Raw genomic sequence first — 20488 nt, forward strand, 5'->3', positions numbered from 1 at the left:
ATTGACCTTAGCCATATGTTTTCCGCTGTACTATCGCCAATACTTTCGCTGCGCTCCACAGCTAATACATACCGCTTGCCTGCACCTGTCGGAGGTATGGAAAGAAGAATGATAGGTGTAACGTTAAGGGATAAGAAAAGAGCTGATTGGGTGAGGGAACAAACGCGAGTTAATGATATCTTAGTTGAAACCAAGACAAAGAAATGGGCATGGCCACCACACGTAATGAAGAGGGAAGATAACCGATGGTCATTAAGAGTTACGGAATGGATTCCAAGGGAAGGGAAGCGTAGCAGAGGGCGGTAAAAAGTTAGGTGGGCGGATGAGATTAAGAAGCTTGCAGGGACAACATGGCCACAATTAGTACATGACCGGGGTATTTGGGGAAGTGTGGGAGAGGCCTTTGCCCAGCAGTGGGCGTAACCAGGCTGCTGCTGCTGCTGCTGATGATGATGATGCCTGTCGGAAGGCCTATTTCACAAGATACTTCTTAGCATCTATTCATTATTAGGCTTCATTTGTTCTGGCGGTGCTTTGTACGACACGTTTTCCTTCATCCACGGCATGTAGTTCTGTTCTGCTATGACAAACTAGCTCGAGTCGAGAAGATGGTGAACAGCGGGAGCATTTTGCTGCTAGGCACCACCATTTGAAGCTAACTCATAATGAAGCGAAGGAACGCTTAGGGGAAACTATAAGTAGCTTTTTAACTGAAGCCTACGAGAGATAAGTGAAATTAAAGTGGATCAATAAACAACTTGCCTTTGGTAGAATTGAAAGACACAACGTCGGGATTAGAAGGTCCTTGCGCTACCAATCGGGCTGCAGCGGCGGCTGTTCTCTCGTTCACATTATTGGGCATCTTGAAAAGACAACTGTGGCCTTGTGGGTCGCCAAGCTGCTTTGCATCTACTAACGGAGCTGCCTAGTGCACTTGAAAGGACAACTTATCGTCCAAGTGTGTGTTTATGTTTACATAACTTCGCCTCTATTTTGATTCGAAGCTCGAAGGCGAAGGGACGAGAAATGTAAATATGACTTTACATTCCTGTGACTATATTTTGGGCAACTTACAATTTGCGTCAAGTCTTCTTTATTGATTCGCTTCCCTCCTAATCCCCATCAGCGGCCTAGAGCCATCCCCTGCCCTAAAATAAAGGATTTATTCATTCATTCATTTATACGAATGGACTCCGAACTGCAACGAAAGCAAGGTTCGTGCATTTTGCACATCCGAGCAATATTCTATTTCGTCTACGTAACCTTAAGTACCCAGTAGTCCAATTTCTTCAATACACAAGTCAACAGTTGTGAACAATATTTAGCCCAATAGTAAAAATATCTTAAGCAATCGGTCCTCGGGAAAGATTTGTGTAGAAAAAAGGAATAGTTGTTAAAGAGTCTCAGTGTGTCGCCTTTTGATTTGTGCCACACGCAGGAAAAACGATAAAGTCGAAGCTTTGAATGCCCTTGGAATATCGCCAGCTGACGTGACCAACGTGGATGAGAACACAGTCAAGCGAGGTACATTTTTGATGGTTTATTCATCTTTCACTGCGTTCAAGTGCCAGTGATCAACGCAACGGAAAATTATAGCGGTAACGTGAATAACCGAGCCAGGAGCCTAAATAAATTTAAAAATATGTTTGGCGCTTAAAAGTCGGAAAGAAAGAAAAACGTCAGAATTTTGCCCACAAGGCCAAGCATCGATTGCGATAGAAAATTATTAGAGGGATATACAAGTAAAGGTAGTAGTTTTTTTGGCTGTATACACTTTTAAACATTCGGTAACTGACTAAATTAACAAGCCTGGTGTCACGTGCACACAGGCAAACGTGAACACATCTGACTCTATGACCGTGGACTCTCCCTCTGAAAACACCTTTTTGAGAAAGAGTGGCAGCAGCAGTGAGCGAATTGCCATTCGCGATGCCTCTTGCTTCATTGTGAACTAAGCGGTGAGAATGGAGCACAGACTTAGCCCTGAGTACGCGTAGGCTTTGTACCCAGCGCAGATCGTCTTGAAGGAGGGGCCCGCGCGGTCGCTATCAGAAGCGCTATGCGCAACCACTGCTGGAGCTGAATGCTCGCCATACTCTCTCCTACCCCTTGCTCCCTTCGAACTCTTTCCCCCTCCTCCCTCCCCCGTGCGGCTTTGCATGCGACGGAAACTCGCCTAATTTTTCCCTGGCTTCCTGTCTTGCACGCGGGTGATCGGGAAAACAAGCTTCTCAGTGCAGCCTCGCAAGTTTTCTCTCGCGCCTTAAGCATTTGGTGCGCGGGAGCGATATTATGGCGCTTGCATTTAGTACAGAACATCGAGTCGACGATCTGCGTTGATGCCAGCGACTAGGTCGGATATTTGCCTCGAGCACTAGTCTTTATATATATTCTAATGCAAAAAAAAAACTCAATAACCACTTTGTTGCTATGTGAGCTGCACTTCATTTGAAGGGAAATTAAGTACACCCGGGCACCGATTTGCTTTGACGCTGCCGAAAACATAAACAGCGTTCTATTCAAATAATAGTCAAATTGTTGTCAAAATACATAATCACACCATAATCGTTTATTTATACTGCAGGAGGAAGACCTATTCCGGCGTTCTCCAGTTACCTCTGTCTAGCGTCATGCCTAACATTTACCTAATTTGGATACACGGCTTAGTTCTCATGTTAACGGCTACCCTTCGCTTACGTTTACACCCACTAACTCTAGCATGTCACTGTGTGCAGTGCTGCACGTTACATGGCCTGCTCATGTAAGGGGCTACTGATGTACTGCCCATGCATGGCCTGTGCATGGCTCTCCCATGTGTGGCCATGGCCTGCGTTTTAGAAAGATTTGGAAATATATAGCACTCATATTCGAAGGATCAGGTAACATATTCGGAGGATCAGGTAACAGCAGATTTGTTGAAGGATGGTGGGCAGATTGTTCTAGAGAAACTGGCCACCCTGTATACGCAATGCCCCATAACGTCGAGCGTACCGGAATCTTGGAAAAACGCTAACATAATCCTAATCCATAAGAAAGGGGACGCCAAAGACTTGAAAAATTATAGACCAATCAGCTTACTGTCCGTTGCCTACAAACTATTTACTAAGGTAATCGCAAATAGAATCAGGAACACCTTAGACTTCTGTCAAGCAAAGGACCAGGCAGGATTCCGTAAAGGCTACTCAACAATAGATCATATTCACACTATCAATCAGGTGATAGAGAAATGTGCGGAATATAACCAACCCTTATATATAGCTTTCATTGATTACGAGAAAGCATTTGATTCTGTCGAAATCCCAGCAGTCATGGAGGCATTACGGAATCAGGGTGTAGACGAGCCATATGTAAAAATACTGAAAAATATCCATAGCGGCTCCACAGCCACCATAGTCCTCCATAAAGAAAGGCGTCAGGCAGGGAGATACGATCTCTCCAATGCTATTCACAGCGTGTTTACAGGAGGTATTCAGAGACCTGGATGGGGAAGAAATGGGGATAAAAGTTAATGGAGAATACCTTAGTAACTTGCGATTCGCTGATGATATTGCCTTGCTTAGTAACTCAGGGGACCAACTGCAATGCATGCTCACTGACCTGGAGAGGCAAAGTAGAATAGTGGGTCTAAAAATTAATCTGCAGAAAACTAAAGTAATGTTTAACAGTCTCGGAAGAGAACAGCAGTTTACAATAGGCAGCGAGGCACTGGAAGTCATAAGGGAATACATCTACTTAGGGCAGGTAGTGACTGCGGATCCGGATCATGAGACAGAAATAATCAGAAGAATAAGAATGGGCTGGGGTGCGTTTGGCAGGCATTCTCAGATCATGAACAGCACGTTGCCATTATCCCTCAAGAGAAAAGTGTATAATAGCTGTGTCTTACCAGTACTCACCTACGGGGCAGAAACCTGGAGGCTTACAAAAAGGGTTCTACTCAAATTGAGGACGACGCAACGAGCTATGGAAAGAAGAATGATTGGTGTAACGTTAAGGGATAAGAAAAGAGCAGATTGGGTGAGGGAACAAACGCGAGTTAATGACATCTTAGTTGAAATTAAGAAAAAGAAATGGGCATGGGCAGGACATGTAATGAGGAGGGAAGATAACCGGTGGTCATTAAGGGTTACGGACTGGATTCCAAGAGAAGGGAAGCGTAGCAGGGGACGGTAGAAAGTTAGGTGGGCGGATGAGATTAAGAAGTTTGCAGGGACGGCATGGCCACAATTAGTACATGACCGGGGTTGTTGGAGAAATATGGGAGAGGCCTTTGCCCTGCAGTGGGCGTAACCAGGCTGATGATGATGATTCGAAGGATATTCGGAGATATGCGTCTATGGAACTGTTCGTACGAACTCGTACCACAGCCTGCAAGTTCGACGAGGTTAAGCGCATATAGCTAAGAACATGCGAATATTCGAAACAATGAATAAAGAATCGAAACCTGTCCTATGCCATTGCGCCTTCTATTCGATCAGTAACTAGTCATCAATGCGAATATTTTATTACAATAGGAATTACGGGGAAATTCCGAACGCACGCGAGCGGAGCCGACTTTCCTTGCTTAATCTAGTACACGAAACGCTGTGGAAAGGAGGGAGGCAGAAGGTGGTGTTCTCGTGCTGCAAGTGCTAAATCCCCTTGATAATTTGAAAGTAGCAACTCTTTCCTCCTCACGGCGCTGTCCTCCACGATTCTCCTCGTCCGCCGGCTGCGCACGGCACGCTTTTCCTCCTGGGCTCCCGTGGATGGGCTGCAGGATTCTATGGAGGCGTGTTATTTTGGGCCAGTTGCGCGCCCCGGTGGGGTTGAAAATTTTGAGAAATGCTAATAACAGCATCGATAATGTTGGAAGCAACGTTTATGAGGAGGTTGGTTTTTCTTAAAGCCGTATGAACGGGATATACCGAGGTAAATGGAGCTTTGAGGCGAATTCTATACTCCCAATAATTTTTCAGCCACATGATCAGATGCTTTACTTCATGCGTCTGATCTAGTATTGCTTGCGACACATCCCTTTGTGTGTGGTTTATTAAGCGAAAGCCTTAGACCTCTGTTTTAAGGTCCCGTTGTGAGCTACAGAAAATATCACGTGACCGAAGGAAGGCGGGAAGCGAACCAAAGTATGTGCAGATGCGTATAAGAGATGAATAATGATTAGCAAAGTAATGATTGATTAGTGATTGGATTAAGATGAATTCGGGTGTATTAAGGAGGTTTAAGGTGGATTAAAGTCGATGAAGGCGCAACAGGGTGAATGAAGAGAATTAGGGTGCATAAAGGAGGACTAGGTTGGGTTAAGGTCGATGAAGGTGTATTAGGGTGGATTAAGGTGCGTTGAGGTGCATGAAAGGGACACTAAAGTGAAAAATTATTTCTCCTGCGTCAGTAAATTACCGTTCTACAACACCAAAAACACCACTCTTACAACGATCAGACGTTTGGTAAGCCAGAAAAAGCGCAAGAACGATATTCGGGTGGCGACGCCTACTTGAGTTCGCGCATCTGGGGGCTGTGACGTCTTGGATTTTGATGGCATTTTCTAGGGCCTACTAATTATATATAGCGGTACAGATTGACTACATTGTGTTCTAAAGGAACCAAGCATTAAACATGGCAAGTTTCGGGAACCTTTATTCAGCCAACGCGGTCGAAATGCGAAAACATACTTTGGAAACCCTGACGTCACGCTGACGTAGCGGCGCTGCGGTTTCGGCGCGAAATTCAAATACTGATACTTGGACCTTCATTTTCTCATCTAATATTCAAACGATCTTTTTGAAATGACTGCCTGCAGGGTTCTCAAACAATGCTTTATTAGTCTAAACTGATTTATTGTTTCCCTTTAGTGTCCCGTTAAGGACCATTATAGTGGATTAGGGTGGATTGATGTGCATAAAGAAGGATAAGGGTGGATTAAGAAGGAGTAAGGTCTATTAAGGATGATTATGGTTGGCTAGGGTGAATTAGAGTGAATGAAGGAGGATTAGGGTGCATTACGGAGGATTAGGGTGTACTAAGATAGATTAATGTAGGTTCGGGTGGATTAAGGTGAATTAAGGACGATTCTAGTGGATTAGGGTGGATTAAAGTGAATGAGGGAGCCTTTGGGTTGATTAAGGAGGTTTAAAGTGCATTAAATTTGCTTAGAGTAGATTAAGGTCGATGAAAGTGGATTAGGGTGGATCAAAATGAAAGAAGGAGGAGTAAGGTCAATGAATGTAGATTCGGTGGATTAATGTGCATTAGGGGTAGGTAGACTAATCGGCCTTAATACTCCATGAACCCTAATTCAGCTTAGTGCACCGTAATCCACCTTAATACAACCTAATCAACCTACATCGCCCTTAATGCACCTTAGCCTATCCTATATGGTCTTAATCCTCCATTATCAACACTAATCCATCATAATCCGCCTTAATCCTCCTTCATCCACCTAAGACCTTATTCGTGCACCTTAATCCAACTGAATCCTACTTAATAGTACCAATCTACCTTAATACACCCTAATCCACCTCTATCAAACTTAATTCAGCTCCATGGACCCTAATCCACCTTAATCTACTCTAATCCATCCTAATCAGTCTTAATTCTCCTTTATCAACCCTAATTCACCTTAATCCACATTAATCGGCCTTATTCTTCCTTTACCCACCTTAATCCTTCCTAATCCTCGTCATGCACCCCAATCCACCCTAATCGGTTTTATTACCATTTCATCAACCCTTCACCTTAATCCACCATAATCCGCTTTAGTCCTCCTCCACCCACCTTATTCTTTATTCATGCATCTTAATCCTTCTTAATGCACTCTAATCAACCCTAATCCTCCTTAATCCACCTTATGTCAATCACTAATGATTCATTAATTAACTTGGGTAATCATTATCTTATACAGGGGTACACATGCTTTGGGTCTTCTCTGGCCTTCCTTGGGTCACGTGAAACTTCCAGTTTACAACGTGACCTTGACACACAGAGATTAAAGGCTTTCGCCTTAAAACTTAAAAAAGCTAACGCTCATTACGTGCATTAGCACGGGTATACTTGCCACTAATTTTTTCAGGGTGCAAAGCAAAATGTGTAATGCTGCACTTTCGACTGAATAACAACAGTTAGCGACGTGCGAGGTAATGGAGCCGCATCAAAATATTAAGCATACGTAGGAGAACCGCAACAAAAACGCTGGTGAGCAGGCCGGAAGAATAAAAAAAAATGCAGCATTACGGGATGCTTTGCTACGAGCTATAAGACGCCTCAGATAGCAAACGTCGCTGTTCTTTGTAGGAACAAAGTTCTTTCGGCCAATGTCATGCAGCCACTGCTTCCTGCGCAAGCCGTCACGCTTTCCTTGTGGTATCATAAAAACGGCATAACCGTCTTGAGGCTTTCTGCTGTAGTTATATGTGCAAAAGCACGACATAGCGCTAGCACATAGAGCAGGAAACACAGCGTACAACGTTCGCTACGCCGAGCTAAAGCGCCTAGCCAGCCGTGCTCAGGAGGGAAATGGCGCGAACGCAAAAGAAAAACACAAGCAAAACTCAAGATCCGCGCGTTTTCGAGGGCAACGGCAGGGAGACCAATCGTTGTGCAGAAAAACGGGGGAAAAACTGGTTGCCGCCGGGGGAACGCACAAGGGGCGAAGAGGTGGCGAGGAGGTCCCGCGGTGGCGGCAGAGTTCAAAGAGTGTCGCTACTTTCAAACTATCAAGTGACTTTAGCAAGTGCGTACGTGGAGAAAGAACGGAAGGGGAACCGACGATGACACCTCCTTCTTGTGCGCTGAAGGGAGGAAAATGGGGAGGAAGCGCGCCATCTTCCGTCGCGCGCACGGACCCGGAGGGAGGGGAGCAGCGAGGCGTGGGGGCGGGGGCACTGGACTTCGGTAGCAAGCCGCGGCCGCGTGTGATCTCGGGGGCTTTATCTACACGGCTGTGTACTTTGCAGGCAGAGCCTAGTTGCGCGGGCGGCACATTGCTGTGTGGTGCTGTTTTCTCGCTTCTCAGTTCGTATTGAAGCGAAAGACAGCACGAAGGTGACTTCGCTCGCTGCTCTTACCGCACTTCCCTACGCTAGCGTTTTGAAAACCAGGATCCGCGGTCATCGAGTGTGATCTGCTCACGTTTCTCCGTGTGTGCTGACCCCATGCTTGGTATCTTAGTTTCTTAGCGAGTGTTTCCATGTTTCTACGGGCAATAAAGTTACTGTCATTACTTCGTATAGCTGTTACGAATTTGCTATTGCAATCGAAGCTTCGGCTTTCGGAGAAATTGGAAATTCTACGAATTGCTGGCGCATATATCAGTATCAGCAACCGAGCTAGATCAAGTATCAGATAAAAACAAAAAAAAGAAGAAGACATTGAATTCCCGCGACTAAGCAGGCATAAAACATAAACTCGGGGAACAATATTTTGCCGGCAAAGGCACGATGATTATCTAAGTAGACCATTCTCTAAGACACGATCATTCTACTCAGGTGAGCGCAAAACTAATATAACCACTGGCTAGATCGGTAGCCACAGTGCTAGAGAATTTCGAAGATGCGCAGCACACACCGTCAATCTCAACGGGGCGTCTCTGTATGTTTGCTTTCCTACTAACGGTGTCGAGAAAATGAATTGTCATCGTTTACGCGTAACATACTTGTAAGACCATTTGTCGTCTGGAAAAAGATAATTGCTCTATGACGAGTCGAGCTGGGGAGGTATTCTGCACGAGTCCGCCTAGTGGACATCTCCATTTGGTCTGCAGTTGAAGTTCTGATTGGCTGGGCTCGGCTGCGCGTCCGCAGCAACCAGGCGCCGCAGTCAATCAGCACTTAGGGGCAGACCAAATGGGCATGTCCACTAGGTGCACTCTTGCACAATACCTCCCGTGGATTGCAAACGTTGTTGGTCGCAGTGCCCATCGAGCTATGTCCACCGGCTCTATCGACAGCTGTCTGGGGAGACGTCACTTCGTGGCACGCCATGCTTGCCGCTCGTGTATGTTGTACGCTCACGTAGGCAATGTTAGTGCAAAATGAAGCGACACTGTCGCAAAATTTTTGTTTTTGCCAGTTCATGACGATGAGCACCTTTACTATCGCACGTGCGAGACGTCGGTTCTAGGCGTAGTACAGCAGCTTCCAAGTTAGCACACTTATCATATGTGCCCCGAGACATTTCCAGCAGGAAAACGAGACAAAGAAGCTGCCCATCGCGAAATGTTCACCACCAGCCATGCCGCATCGAACGGGCCGAGGCGCAGGCTACGCGAGCCAGTGGATGATGGGTGGTGATGTCGATGGGAAAGAAACGAGAGCAGCAGCGTGGCCTCCGAGATTGCTTCAGTGACACGGAATGATCTCGGAAGTCTCGGCAGCAGAATTTGTTGGCATTAGCGTTACATACTGTCTATCACGACGTGGCAGCTAGCTGCTGTAGTTTACGAGAAAATGAATAAATTTAGTATGATTTGGATGTAATATCATCCTGGTGTGCCCATTCAGAAATGTCGCTGTTAAAAAGTGTGTTCACGTCACCTTTACGAGGAAACGTTCATACCAGTTGAATACGTATACCATAAATAGCGCTACTTTAAGCACGGCCAGGGAATATAAATATCTAGGAGTTTATTTAACGAGTGATTTGAGGTGGACTAAGCACGTTCACCACATCAAAGTAAAGGCTGCACGTGTTTTGGGTTTCTTAAGACGAAATTTGAGCGCACTTCCATTTAATTTAAAAGAACAACTGTATTTCAGTCATGTGCGCTCATTGCTGGAGTACGCATGAGTTTGCTGGGATCCGTATACCAAAGAGCTGGCCGATACGCTTGAAAAAATACAGAATAGGGCAGTGCGATTCGTTCTAGGTAATTGGGATCGTCAACTTAGCATGAGCGAAAGCAAACGTAAACTTAAATGGGAAGAATTGAGAGATTGTAGACGAAACCTCAGATTGAAAATTTTCCATAATATCTACCATTCTAAAACTGGAATCAATAAGGAGAAGTACGTTCAAGAGCCGTCCTATATATCCCAAAGAAGGGACCACAGTCTCAAAATAAAGGAATTTTCCTTTAAAGGTGACGTCTTCCGCTATTCATTTTTTGTTAGATGTATAAGAGAGTGGAATAATCTTCCGCCTATGATCGTATCCGATGTGTCAAATGATGTTTTTTACCGTGCTTTGTGTAATTAGTTTCTTTATTGGTCTTAAATACGATGCTTATTTTTATGTATCCCCCTGCTGTAATGCCGGCAAAGGCAAAGCAGGCATCAAATAAATAAATAAATAAATAAATATTTTCCTTCGATTTTTTTCGAAAAACCGCTTTCTCTTGGCCATTATGGCACCCCAGATTTCCTTTGGGTAAAAAAACTTGGCGGCAAAATTTTTATTCGCTATCCCTTAAACAGGCGCCCAAGGTGCGGTGCACGTGCGTATTCATTTCTTTTTCCTGGCAGTCTGACTGTATGGAAATGTGGCCGCCGTGGCAGCAATCGAACGCTTGCACCATGGAGAAAAGTGCAGGGCCGTGCCATCTAGGCCACGACGGGCAACGCTAGCGATCTTACACATCCTCTTTCATTTGCTGAATAAAAAAAAAGCAGTTTTCGCGAAAAGGAGTACAAGGACACTGTTACTCTTTCCGCTTGCATGCGCAAATCGTACGGTCAGATTCTCGCTTCCCATAAGTTCCATAAGTATCCGGAACTAACTTGCAAAAAGTGTTGTTCTTTCTAAATAGAACCTAAGTAAATTTGGCTCATGAACGTTCCTTCGGTGACTGAATCGGGTATTTCATCAAAAATGCGTATTCATGAAAGTCGAAGAGCACAAAGACAACGCTGACGTACACGCTATATATAGTTATATGTACTGGAATTCGGGGAAGTGGTAACATAGATATTGTAATATTAGAATATTGCGCAATATTTTAGCATAATTTGCTTTATTTTATTCGTTCCATGGTCGGAGGCGAAAAGTTTTTTGTCACCCGTCTGTTTAATTTATTCTTGTAAGCTTTCTCATTCGCTTTGTTTCGCACTTGCCGTAAGTGAACGTCCTTTTCTTTCAGATCGAGTTTGGTGACCTTGGTTGGGACAACTTTTTTTTTTTTTTACCAGAGGCCAGGCAGGCCATACTTCCGGGGTAATGCAGTCTATAGTAGAGTAACGTCGTCAAATTTGCATCATATTAGCGCTGATTACACCGGTGCCAGTAACTTTACAGTTTCTGCAATTATTAAGTTCGCTCATCTGAGACCCTTTGATACCTCTTGCATTCGGCAACGCCATCCTGAAGTAACTAAATTGCCGATTTCGGCATAGGTGACAAACACAGACAGGCAGAGCTGTGGTACGGAGAACGTGTATAAAGTGAGCAAAAAAAATACTCTTCGCAATGCTTTAAAAAAACCGGAAGCAAGAACCGGCTTTGAAAGCAACCACGTCCCTGAGACCTCGGGTCTCGAGACAACAAATCAATCAGCAGTCTTGATACGTTTGCTCATTTTGGTGCCTCGCAGGAGCGAAGGCGTCGATTGTGCCTGGAGCCGTACGAGGTTACAAGGAACTTCACGAAAAGCTCAGAGGTACCATGAGATGGGAAGATCTCTTCACGCCCGCTATTAAGTTGGCCAAGGAAGGCTTTCCTATCAAGAAGCACTTTGCGAAAGTTCTCGCCAAGCACGCAACTGAATTATCCAAAACGGACATCAAGTACGCGTTATAGATATTCTCCACATTTTCCCCGTCGTCATTGGCCTATCACTGTAAATTGGATTTGTCGCCCTCATACATTCAGCGCACGTGAATCCACATACCGCATGTTGGCAATTTTCCCACTTTCCGCGAATAATTATGGGATGATTGGTTTAGTTTCGGAACTATAGAGAGTGCTGAGGGAGAGAGAAAAGAAATTACCAGGCAAATATAAGACGTATACAGCTATGACGGACAGGGAGAAATTGTGCCCCTCGTTTATTTCCCTCTACCTCTCTCCCTCTATCTCTATCTCCCTTGCCTGTTCTTTTTTTTTCTGGGAGTCTTGTCTGTAGGGGTTCAGAAGGTTTGCTGAGGTCTTTCGTTGCAGTTGTTGTCTTTGTTTCTCTTGTTGTTGCCGTCGTGGCTGTTGTTGATCTTGTTTTGCTTGTTTTAAATTGTAGCGAAATGACGATGTGGTGAATGCCGTACGTTTGATTGCTCTAGGAAAATCTTCGATGGCGTCAGCAAAGAAGGCGACAAGCTTGTGCAACCGGATCTGGCAAAACTTCTGGAGGACATTTCGAAGAAAGGCGCAGAACATTTTTACACTGAAGTCGGCAAAGAAATTGTCAGCGGCCTTGGAACAGGTAAAGCTGTGTAGTCTCTGGGTAAACTATTAGCCCTGGTGACCTAAAAGCACACTCATGCTACGCTGCTCTGTCCATTCAAGCTTTAGAGGCATCCGAATGGGAAACACCCAATTCGACAATGATAAGTCCATCCATAGAAACGTAGGCAAGCCTTTTCTGAGGCACTTTGTGCCTGCTTATGTCAGTTCTATGCCCAATCAGTTTAGAAAGAAATCTTTTAGTACTCTTTTCGCAAAAAATAGCAGCAGACAGGTTAGTTATTCGAAGACAAACATCAAGGTCATGTCCAACTTTATTCCCCTGAACTTCGCATAGGATCCACAGTGCCCTGGTGAGTAAGTGCGATGTTACGGATTTCTAATCTAATCAAAATGTTTACTTCTATACACAATTAACATGCACAAGAGCTTGACAAAAACTGACCGAAACCATCTAAGACGATCGTCAGTGTGTTCCACAGCTGTCTTCCGCGACCTTCTCGAAATCGCCATGTCATTAGCGAGGATACATGCCATTGTCACTTGCCATCGGTGAATTGCAAAACCTTATATGCCCACCAGGAAACACACGAAGTGGCACACATGCGGCTAAGCACAACGGCAAATGATGCCATGACGAAGCATATCGTAGAGACTGTAGCTACGTGTCATGAAGACAACAGTATTCTCTTTTGGTATTATAGATATCCAATGTTCTTATACGCACCGAGACATTTTTTACTTGAGAAATAACGCGACTTGCTGTTTTTTTTCCGTAGTGAAGGTAACCGCCTGCATTTGCTTTATGCTGTGCTCAACCCTTCTCGGGAACATTTAAGAGGAACCCCGGAGTGGGACTTCACCAGTCCACATACTCGAAAAACAAAACTTCTATCAATACGAACAGCTTCCAGCGAAAATTGAAGCAACGTGCTCTGGAAGCACGAACGTTGGGTTACCAGGTCAAGCATAGGAAGTACTTTCATTTGTTTAAATCTCTTTATGGCGGCCTCGGCTGGTTTCGTAACCTTATTGAGTTTTATATTCCTTTATTTCCAAAGCGTCCAAATTTCTTGAATGTGCAAAAACAATAGGCTGCTGCACACACGTACAATTAAAGATGATCGTTGCATGTAGAATTCAATGTCCCTGAGCCCTTTGAAGCCAAAAGGATGAAGTTCAGTCAAATCCGTTTATTAACCATGTCAATATATGCTGCTCTAATTGCACAAATTGTAGACACGGGAGCCAGGGTTTTCTCAGGTTGTTTCTTCTAGCAAGCTCCATACAATTCAATGACATTTCCAATTTGCAAAGAACAAGGATTCCACAATATATGAAAGAATTTTGCAATATAGTGCCGTATTTACTCGCATAACGTTAGCACTTTTTTTCCCGTAAGTATATGCTAGCTTGGCGTGTGTGTCATAGGTATTCCGCGAAAGTTTGCTTTAGAAATGTCTTGACCCTAAGCACAACAATGAAAAAAAAGTACATGCTTATTCCGCCCATGTGTTAAAATCTAAGAGGCTAATCAGGCTTGAAGCGTTAAAAATTGATTTCATTCTGCACAGTGTATCGCACCATAGCGCTGGCCTACCTGCTAAGGAAGGTAGCAATAGGTGGAATCTCAACACGTGACCTACGCCATTTTTGCTGTTTCGGGAATGAACCCTGTTGCCATGGGACTGTATCCAGGGTCAATACGCTTACTCGAACTTGCCTATCCTGGAGATAGTGCAATAAGTGTCGGTACTTCACTCTTGTATTTTTTACTAAAAGCACACGGAGACAATACCTCAACCTAGAGTCACTAGATGAATAAAATAATTTGCTCTTAAGCGATCTAGTCAGAATAGCTGTCAGACATTGGAAAAAGCAGACGGCTTTTGCAGGTGCAATGTCCAATGGCCAGTGGGTGAGATGCGAGAGTTTCACGAATGCATGTTGACTAGCATTCACACTGCCTGAATATTGTTTCTATCCTAAAGATTAATTTTGCTCGTAATGTATTGAGTGAGAGAAATATATTGAGAGAAAACCGAAGAGGGCAGCCTCGACAACTGTTGAGGCCTGCTACTCACCGCTGACGTTACACGCAGCCTGCAATGTGGGGCATGAATCGCACGAGAAGCTTTCGACCGTAATTAACTTGGAGTTAATTACTGACTTGGCACCGCTGTTCTACACTCGAAATTCTCTCAAATACGCAATTATCAATGTTGGCTCTTTTGATTTTTAAAGAAGACCCAATTGAGGACTTTGGACTGTTCCAGCTCACAGTTAATAAAATTATTGCTTCCGGTGTAGACTTTCGTTTCAATGGGACCTCGAGGAAATAATGAGATTGCCCAGCGACTTACGGCTTTCTTACGAGAGTGCTCAATCTTTCCAAATATAGTTCCCGGAACACCCATTTCAAATATAAAAAAAGCCTTGTTGATAACTTTATTTTCGGGAGAGATTCGATATTGGTAACAGCGTTGCCACGTTGGTGCCCTCACGTAGACTGGACCCATGTCAAAACGTTGGCTCAAGCGTCATCGTTTTGCTCAAGCACAGTGACGAAATTTGCCTACCAGAACAACATACGAAAAGCAACATACCAGAAAATTCATTTTCCATGCTGAGCTTTGGTATTGAATATGAATATTACGGTTATTTGTGTTCAAGGCCAACGCCGAATGACATGCATCAACCGTCCTTTGATGGAATACAGAGGAGGCACGAGGCTCGCATTATTTGGAAGCACGTGTAGAGCAGACCAGCCGATGCGAGGTGTTCGGCTGCGGTGGTCTCACACATGGGATGTAAAGTAAATTAAATGTCAATTTACGGTTCCCATATATCGAGAGCTCTCTGTACAAATTCGAAACACACATCGGTTGCTCGGGTTGAAGGGCACTGAGCTTTCGTTTCGGTGCTTCCCTCCTGTTGCTGAAAAAGCATGAAAAACTAGTTTTCAACTCCTTGATACAGCTTCTTATCGATGTATATTGCACAGTAAGAAAGAAAATTTCTATTTTTTAGCCTAACAATAGGTGGCGTCCTTAAAGGGTTAATCACTTCAAGCATCCATCTTGTTGAGAATGCCTTTCTTGCTTGGGCGCCTAGTGAATTACAAATTGTGGCTGGATGCCTGCCATGGAAAGACGCTAAGGCTCTCGAACGCCTATGAAGATTGCCGGCGGGACGGTTTCGCTGGATTTACTTCCACCCCCCGGCGCACCTAAATTCCGGCAACGTCTTAGCAGGAGCTTGGTTCTATGAAGCAGCCAGGAGAAATATGCTCCGAGAGTTCACTCATATTGACCGCCGAACGAAAAGCCCACCGCCGCAACGTTCCAGAACACTTGAAAGGGACCGGTGAAGACTGCTCAAAAGTTAAAGCATGAAGTTTCAGTGAATCCATGTACTCGTAATCATTCGTATGCTGGTTGGAAAATATAACGCATGCCAGCTCATTTATGCATCAGAATTTCGTTTGGCATTAGTGTAAATATTCATGGTGTGATATAACCTGTCCTACCGCAGGCTGTCCTTACTTTGGTAAGGACAGCCTGCGCAGTGTACGCCCGCTGTATCTGCAACCTACAATATTGCAACGTAGATTGAAGACGGAGTCGTACAAAATAGACGTTTCTCTTTAATGGCGGGCCAGAAGAAGAGCGTGCGGCTTACGCACTTCATCGTCTTTCATAGCGCCGACCTTCGCGGGTGCCGTCCTTCGGTGCGGCAGCCCCACATCCTAGTGTCAATTGCCCCCCGTGCGAAAAGCGACGTTCTCGGTCACGTCAAAAAGTTCTTTCAGCGACATAAGAAATGGAGCTCCTCAGGTGGGTCTCGGCGTTCATGTACGCACATAGTATGGTTTCATGCGCACTACATGAACAACTTCAGCGCGAGGAGGACGACGGAGTGAACCAGGGTCAGAACTGCAGGGGACGACTTCGTAGGCCACGTCACTGAGGCGTCGTGTGACCTTGTAGGAACCCAAATACCGGCGGATCAACTTTTCCGAGAGTCCACGGCGACGGACGGGCGTCCAGACCCAGACACAGGCGCCGGTATTGCAATGGACTTCGTGTGCACCCTGGTTGTATCGCAGGGCGTCAGTATGCTGTTGGCTCCGGATACAGTGCCAAGCAAGCTGGCGTGCCTCTTCGGCTCTTTGTACGAACTCTTCCACGTGTTCGCTTTTGGGGCTATTATCAGCCAGAGGTAACATGGCGTCAACTGTTGACGTGACTTGGCGCCCGTATACAAGTTCGAACGGCATAAACTGTGTAGTCTCCTATACAGCAGTGTTATACGCGAAAGTCACTTAGTGTAAGATCTCCTCCCACGTCTTATGCTCTACGCCGACATACATGGAGAGCATATCAGCCAACGTTCTATTCAGATGTTCCGTTAATCCATTGGTTTCAGGAAGATACGCAATGCTCTTGCGGTGAGAGCTATGCGTCAGCTTGAGAACGTCCTGCATACGTTCCGCTGTAAATGCCGCACCGCGGTCGGTGATGAGAACTGACGGTGCACCATGTCGTAGGACGATGTGGCGTACAAAGAACTTGGCCACTTCATACGAATTTGTTTGCAGAATAGCTTCGGATTCGGCTTATCGGGTTAAGTAGTCGGTAGCGACGACTGTCCATCTGTTGCGCGAAGAGGTCACTGGGAATGGCCCAAGTAGATCCATTCCTATTTGTTTGAACGATGCTTGAGGTGGGTCTACAGGATGGGGGAAGCCAGCCGGTTTAACTGGGGGTTTCTTGTGGCGCTGACAATCGCGGCAGGCCTTCACGTGCCGTTACACAGAAGAATAAAGCCGGGGCTTGTAATACCTCTGCCGTATCCTTGCTAATGTCTTAGCTAATCCCAGGTGTCCCGCGCATGACTCATCATGGCAGGCTAGCTAAATGTCCTGGCGTAGCGCCGATGGCACGACAAGGAGGTACGTATTGGGACCGCTCTCTCATTTTTTCCTGTAAAGGACTTTGTTGTGCAAGTAGTATGATAGGCCGCGCACGAGCGAGCGGGGTAAAACACCTTCAACTCCTTGGAGGTGCTCGATCAGCGGCAGCAGATCAGCGTCAGAACGCTGGTGCTCAGGCACCTTTATGGCGTCGATAACGCCGACAAAGGGCAAGTCATGGCCAGGGTCCGATGACGTCGTAGTGAGTGGTGCGCGTGACAGTCAGCGCCACTGTGCTTCCTTCCAGATCGGTAGACAACTGTAATATTGCACACTTGTAAGCGCAGGCTCCAACGGGCTAGTCTGCCTGAAGAATCTTTGAGGTTGGCGAGCCAGCACAGGGCGTGGTTGATCGCTGACAGCCTTAAGGGGTCTACCGTACAACTAGGGTCGGAATTTACCAATTGCCCACATAACCGCAAAGCATTCTTTTTCAGTGGTTGAGTAGTTTTTCTCAGCCTTGGTGAGGCTGTGGCTTTCATAAGCAACGGTGCGTTTGGCAGCATCTTGTCATTGCACAAGAATTGCGCAGAGACCCGCATTGCTGGCGTCAGTATGAATTTCAGTCTCAGCGTTTTCGTCGAAATTAGCAAGTATTGGGGCCTCTTGCAGACGCTTTCGCAATTCATCGAGCGACTGCTGCTGCTCGTCCGCCCAAATGAAAGGCTCGTCGTCACGTGTAACCCGTGTCAGAGGCTCAGAAATTCTCGAGAATCCCTCGGCGAAGCGCCTATAATATGCGCACAAACCCAGGATGCGTTCGATAGCCTTCTTCTCTGTGGGTGGTGAAAACTCGGCCATGGCAGCTAACTTGTCAGGGTCTGTTCGGACGCCTTGAGGAGGACTGACATCGCCAAGAAATTCGAGCTCTTGGAACCTGAAGTAGCATTTTTCAGGCTTGATGGTGAGGCCGGCAGTACGGATCGCAGCGAGGACACTCTCCAGTCGTGCGAGATGTTCGTGAAACGTGCTCGAGAACACAACGACGTCGTCCAAGTATACGAGGCAGGTTTGCCATTTGAGTTCAGCAAGCACGGTACCCATCATCCGCTGAAAGGTGGCAGGTGCTGAACAGAGACCGTAGGGGAGAACTTTGAATTCATAAAGCCCGTCAGGTGTCACAAACGCTGTTTTTTCACGATCCTGTTCATCGACTTCGATTCGCCAATATCCTGATTTAAGATCCAAGGAAGAAAAGAAATTGGCATGTTGTAGACGATCCAATCTGTCGTCGATGCGTGGCAATGGATAAACATCGCGCTTGGTGACACGGTTCAACTTTCCATAATCTACATAGAAGCGTAGTGTGTTGTCTTTATTTCTGGCTAAGACTACAGGGGAGGCCCACGGGCATGTGGACAGCGGGATCACGTCGTCTTGGAGCATCTCTTTAACCTGATGCTTGATCGCTTCCCTTTCCACTGGAGAGGCTCTGTATGGATGGTGATGAAGAGGACGTGTGGACTGGTCCGTAATAATGCGCTGATTTGTGATGGACGTGCGCCGTACTTTGGATGACGTTGAAAAAGAGCCCGCAAATTCATTCATGAGACTCAGTAGACGGTCTTTCTGATGGTGTGACAGAGCGGCGTTAACGTGAATCCGTTCCTTTAGGCTGGGTAACTCAGATTGCTGAGACGATGCCGTTTCCAACGTGGCAATGTCAGTAACGTCAATGATTTCGCAGAGAAATGTGATTGTCGTTCCTCGCGGTGCATGCCGATACTCGGTGCTAAAGTTAGTTAGCAAAATGACTGAACATTTGTTTCGCACCTGAAGAAGCCCTCTGGCTATACAAATGTGGCGCTCAAGAAGTAGGGGCATGTTTGCCTCAGCAATTCCTTCGGCGTGGTCCTCCATGTGGCATCGGACAAGGGTAAGCACGCTGCTCTTGGGTGGCAACGTGACGTGATCGTCCGCTACGCGAAGCGTGATGTCATGGTCATTGTCATTACCGTTCGCTATGGCTTGCGCAGTAGCGAAGCTGATTTTAGACTGTTGCAGGTCGATGATGGCACCATTCGCCTGAAGGAGATCCATGCCTAGTATAAGGTCGTTTGAACATTCAGGAAGAATGACGAAGTCGCCGGTGTATGTGAAGCGCAGAATGTTGACTCGTGCCGTGCACCAGCCCATCGGAGTTATGAGATGCCCTCCTGCAGTACCAATTTGAGTTCCTGTCCAATGCGTCGAAACTTTGTTCAGTATACGCGCGAGATTCTGGCTCATAACAGACGTGTCCGCACCCGTGTCGATTAACGCCGTGGCTTCGTGGTCATCTATGGTAACTGGTACGTCGCAGTATACTGACATGGAACTACGCCGCTCTCTCTGTGTGTAAATTGCGTCATATTGCGGTCGTCGTAGTGGAGGATCTTCAGCGTTCGCAACGTCAGCGACCTCACCTCCGCAGGTCGCTGGACTCAGTTTTCCCGGGTGGCTGCGCTGGGTGAGCGACGCCTTATTGCTCTCGGCGTGAATAGGGGGCAGGAACATGTGTTTCGGGCGGGTGAAGGTGACCGGGGTGCACAAAATCGTGGGGCAAGCGAGGTCCTGGTGTCTGCGAGGTATGCTTCAATCTCCAGGGGGCGTTCACCATTGAGCGGGCGCGGCACATTCAGTGAAAATCCACGGAACCCAGCCCGGCGGTAAGGACACGCCTTGTAGAGGTGATCGGCTTCCCCGCAATGAATACACAAGGGCCTTTGGTCTGTGGTGCGCCATACGTCCCTCTTGCGGAGTGGTCGTGTTTCAGCCATGAATGGCGTGTGGCGAGTCCTGAAGTCGCCAGTTGCTTGTTCAACGGCGCGTACATCGTGAAAGTCCGGGACGTCGCGCTCATCGTGAAAAGTCGGAGACAATGAACTTCGGGCAGCCTATGCAAACGACATGCGAGGCTGTGGCTGCCGTACCTCGTGCTGTGGTGTCTCGCTTCGCTCCCGGAGTTGTACAGCGTGCCTGATTTCTTCCCGGACGACCTCAGTCAGAGCGAGTCGCGGTATCGGTGCCGGAGCCACCTGAAGCTTTTGGAGCTCTTCTCGAACAACGAGCCTAATGACCTCCCGCAAGGCGTCGGTATTGTCCAAAGGTAGAGCGAGAGGATGATGCGATAGGGTCGTCACGTCGCGGTTGTACTGCCTTGTTCGTTGGTGCAGTGGCTTTTCCATTGATATGGCTTCGGCGAGAAAC

The 20488-nt window shown here is 46.4% G+C and overlaps 1 protein-coding gene across 1 annotated transcript in view; it reads left to right on the plus strand.

Moving 5' to 3' along the window:
• LOC135899106 (glutathione hydrolase 1 proenzyme-like) overlaps nt 1-20488 on the plus strand; it is a 146329-nt gene that overhangs the window by 15225 nt on the left and 110616 nt on the right. Inside the window, exons 4-6 of the mRNA XM_065428382.1 lie at nt 1439-1524; nt 11519-11711; nt 12201-12343. Coding sequence (XP_065284454.1) covers nt 1439-1524; nt 11519-11711; nt 12201-12343 — 422 coding nt within the window. The remainder of the gene's footprint in view (nt 1-1438; nt 1525-11518; nt 11712-12200; nt 12344-20488) is intronic.

Source organism: Dermacentor albipictus, chromosome 7 (assembly GCF_038994185.2).
Source record: "Dermacentor albipictus isolate Rhodes 1998 colony chromosome 7, USDA_Dalb.pri_finalv2, whole genome shotgun sequence".
Lineage (NCBI taxonomy): Eukaryota > Metazoa > Arthropoda > Arachnida > Ixodida > Ixodidae > Dermacentor > Dermacentor albipictus.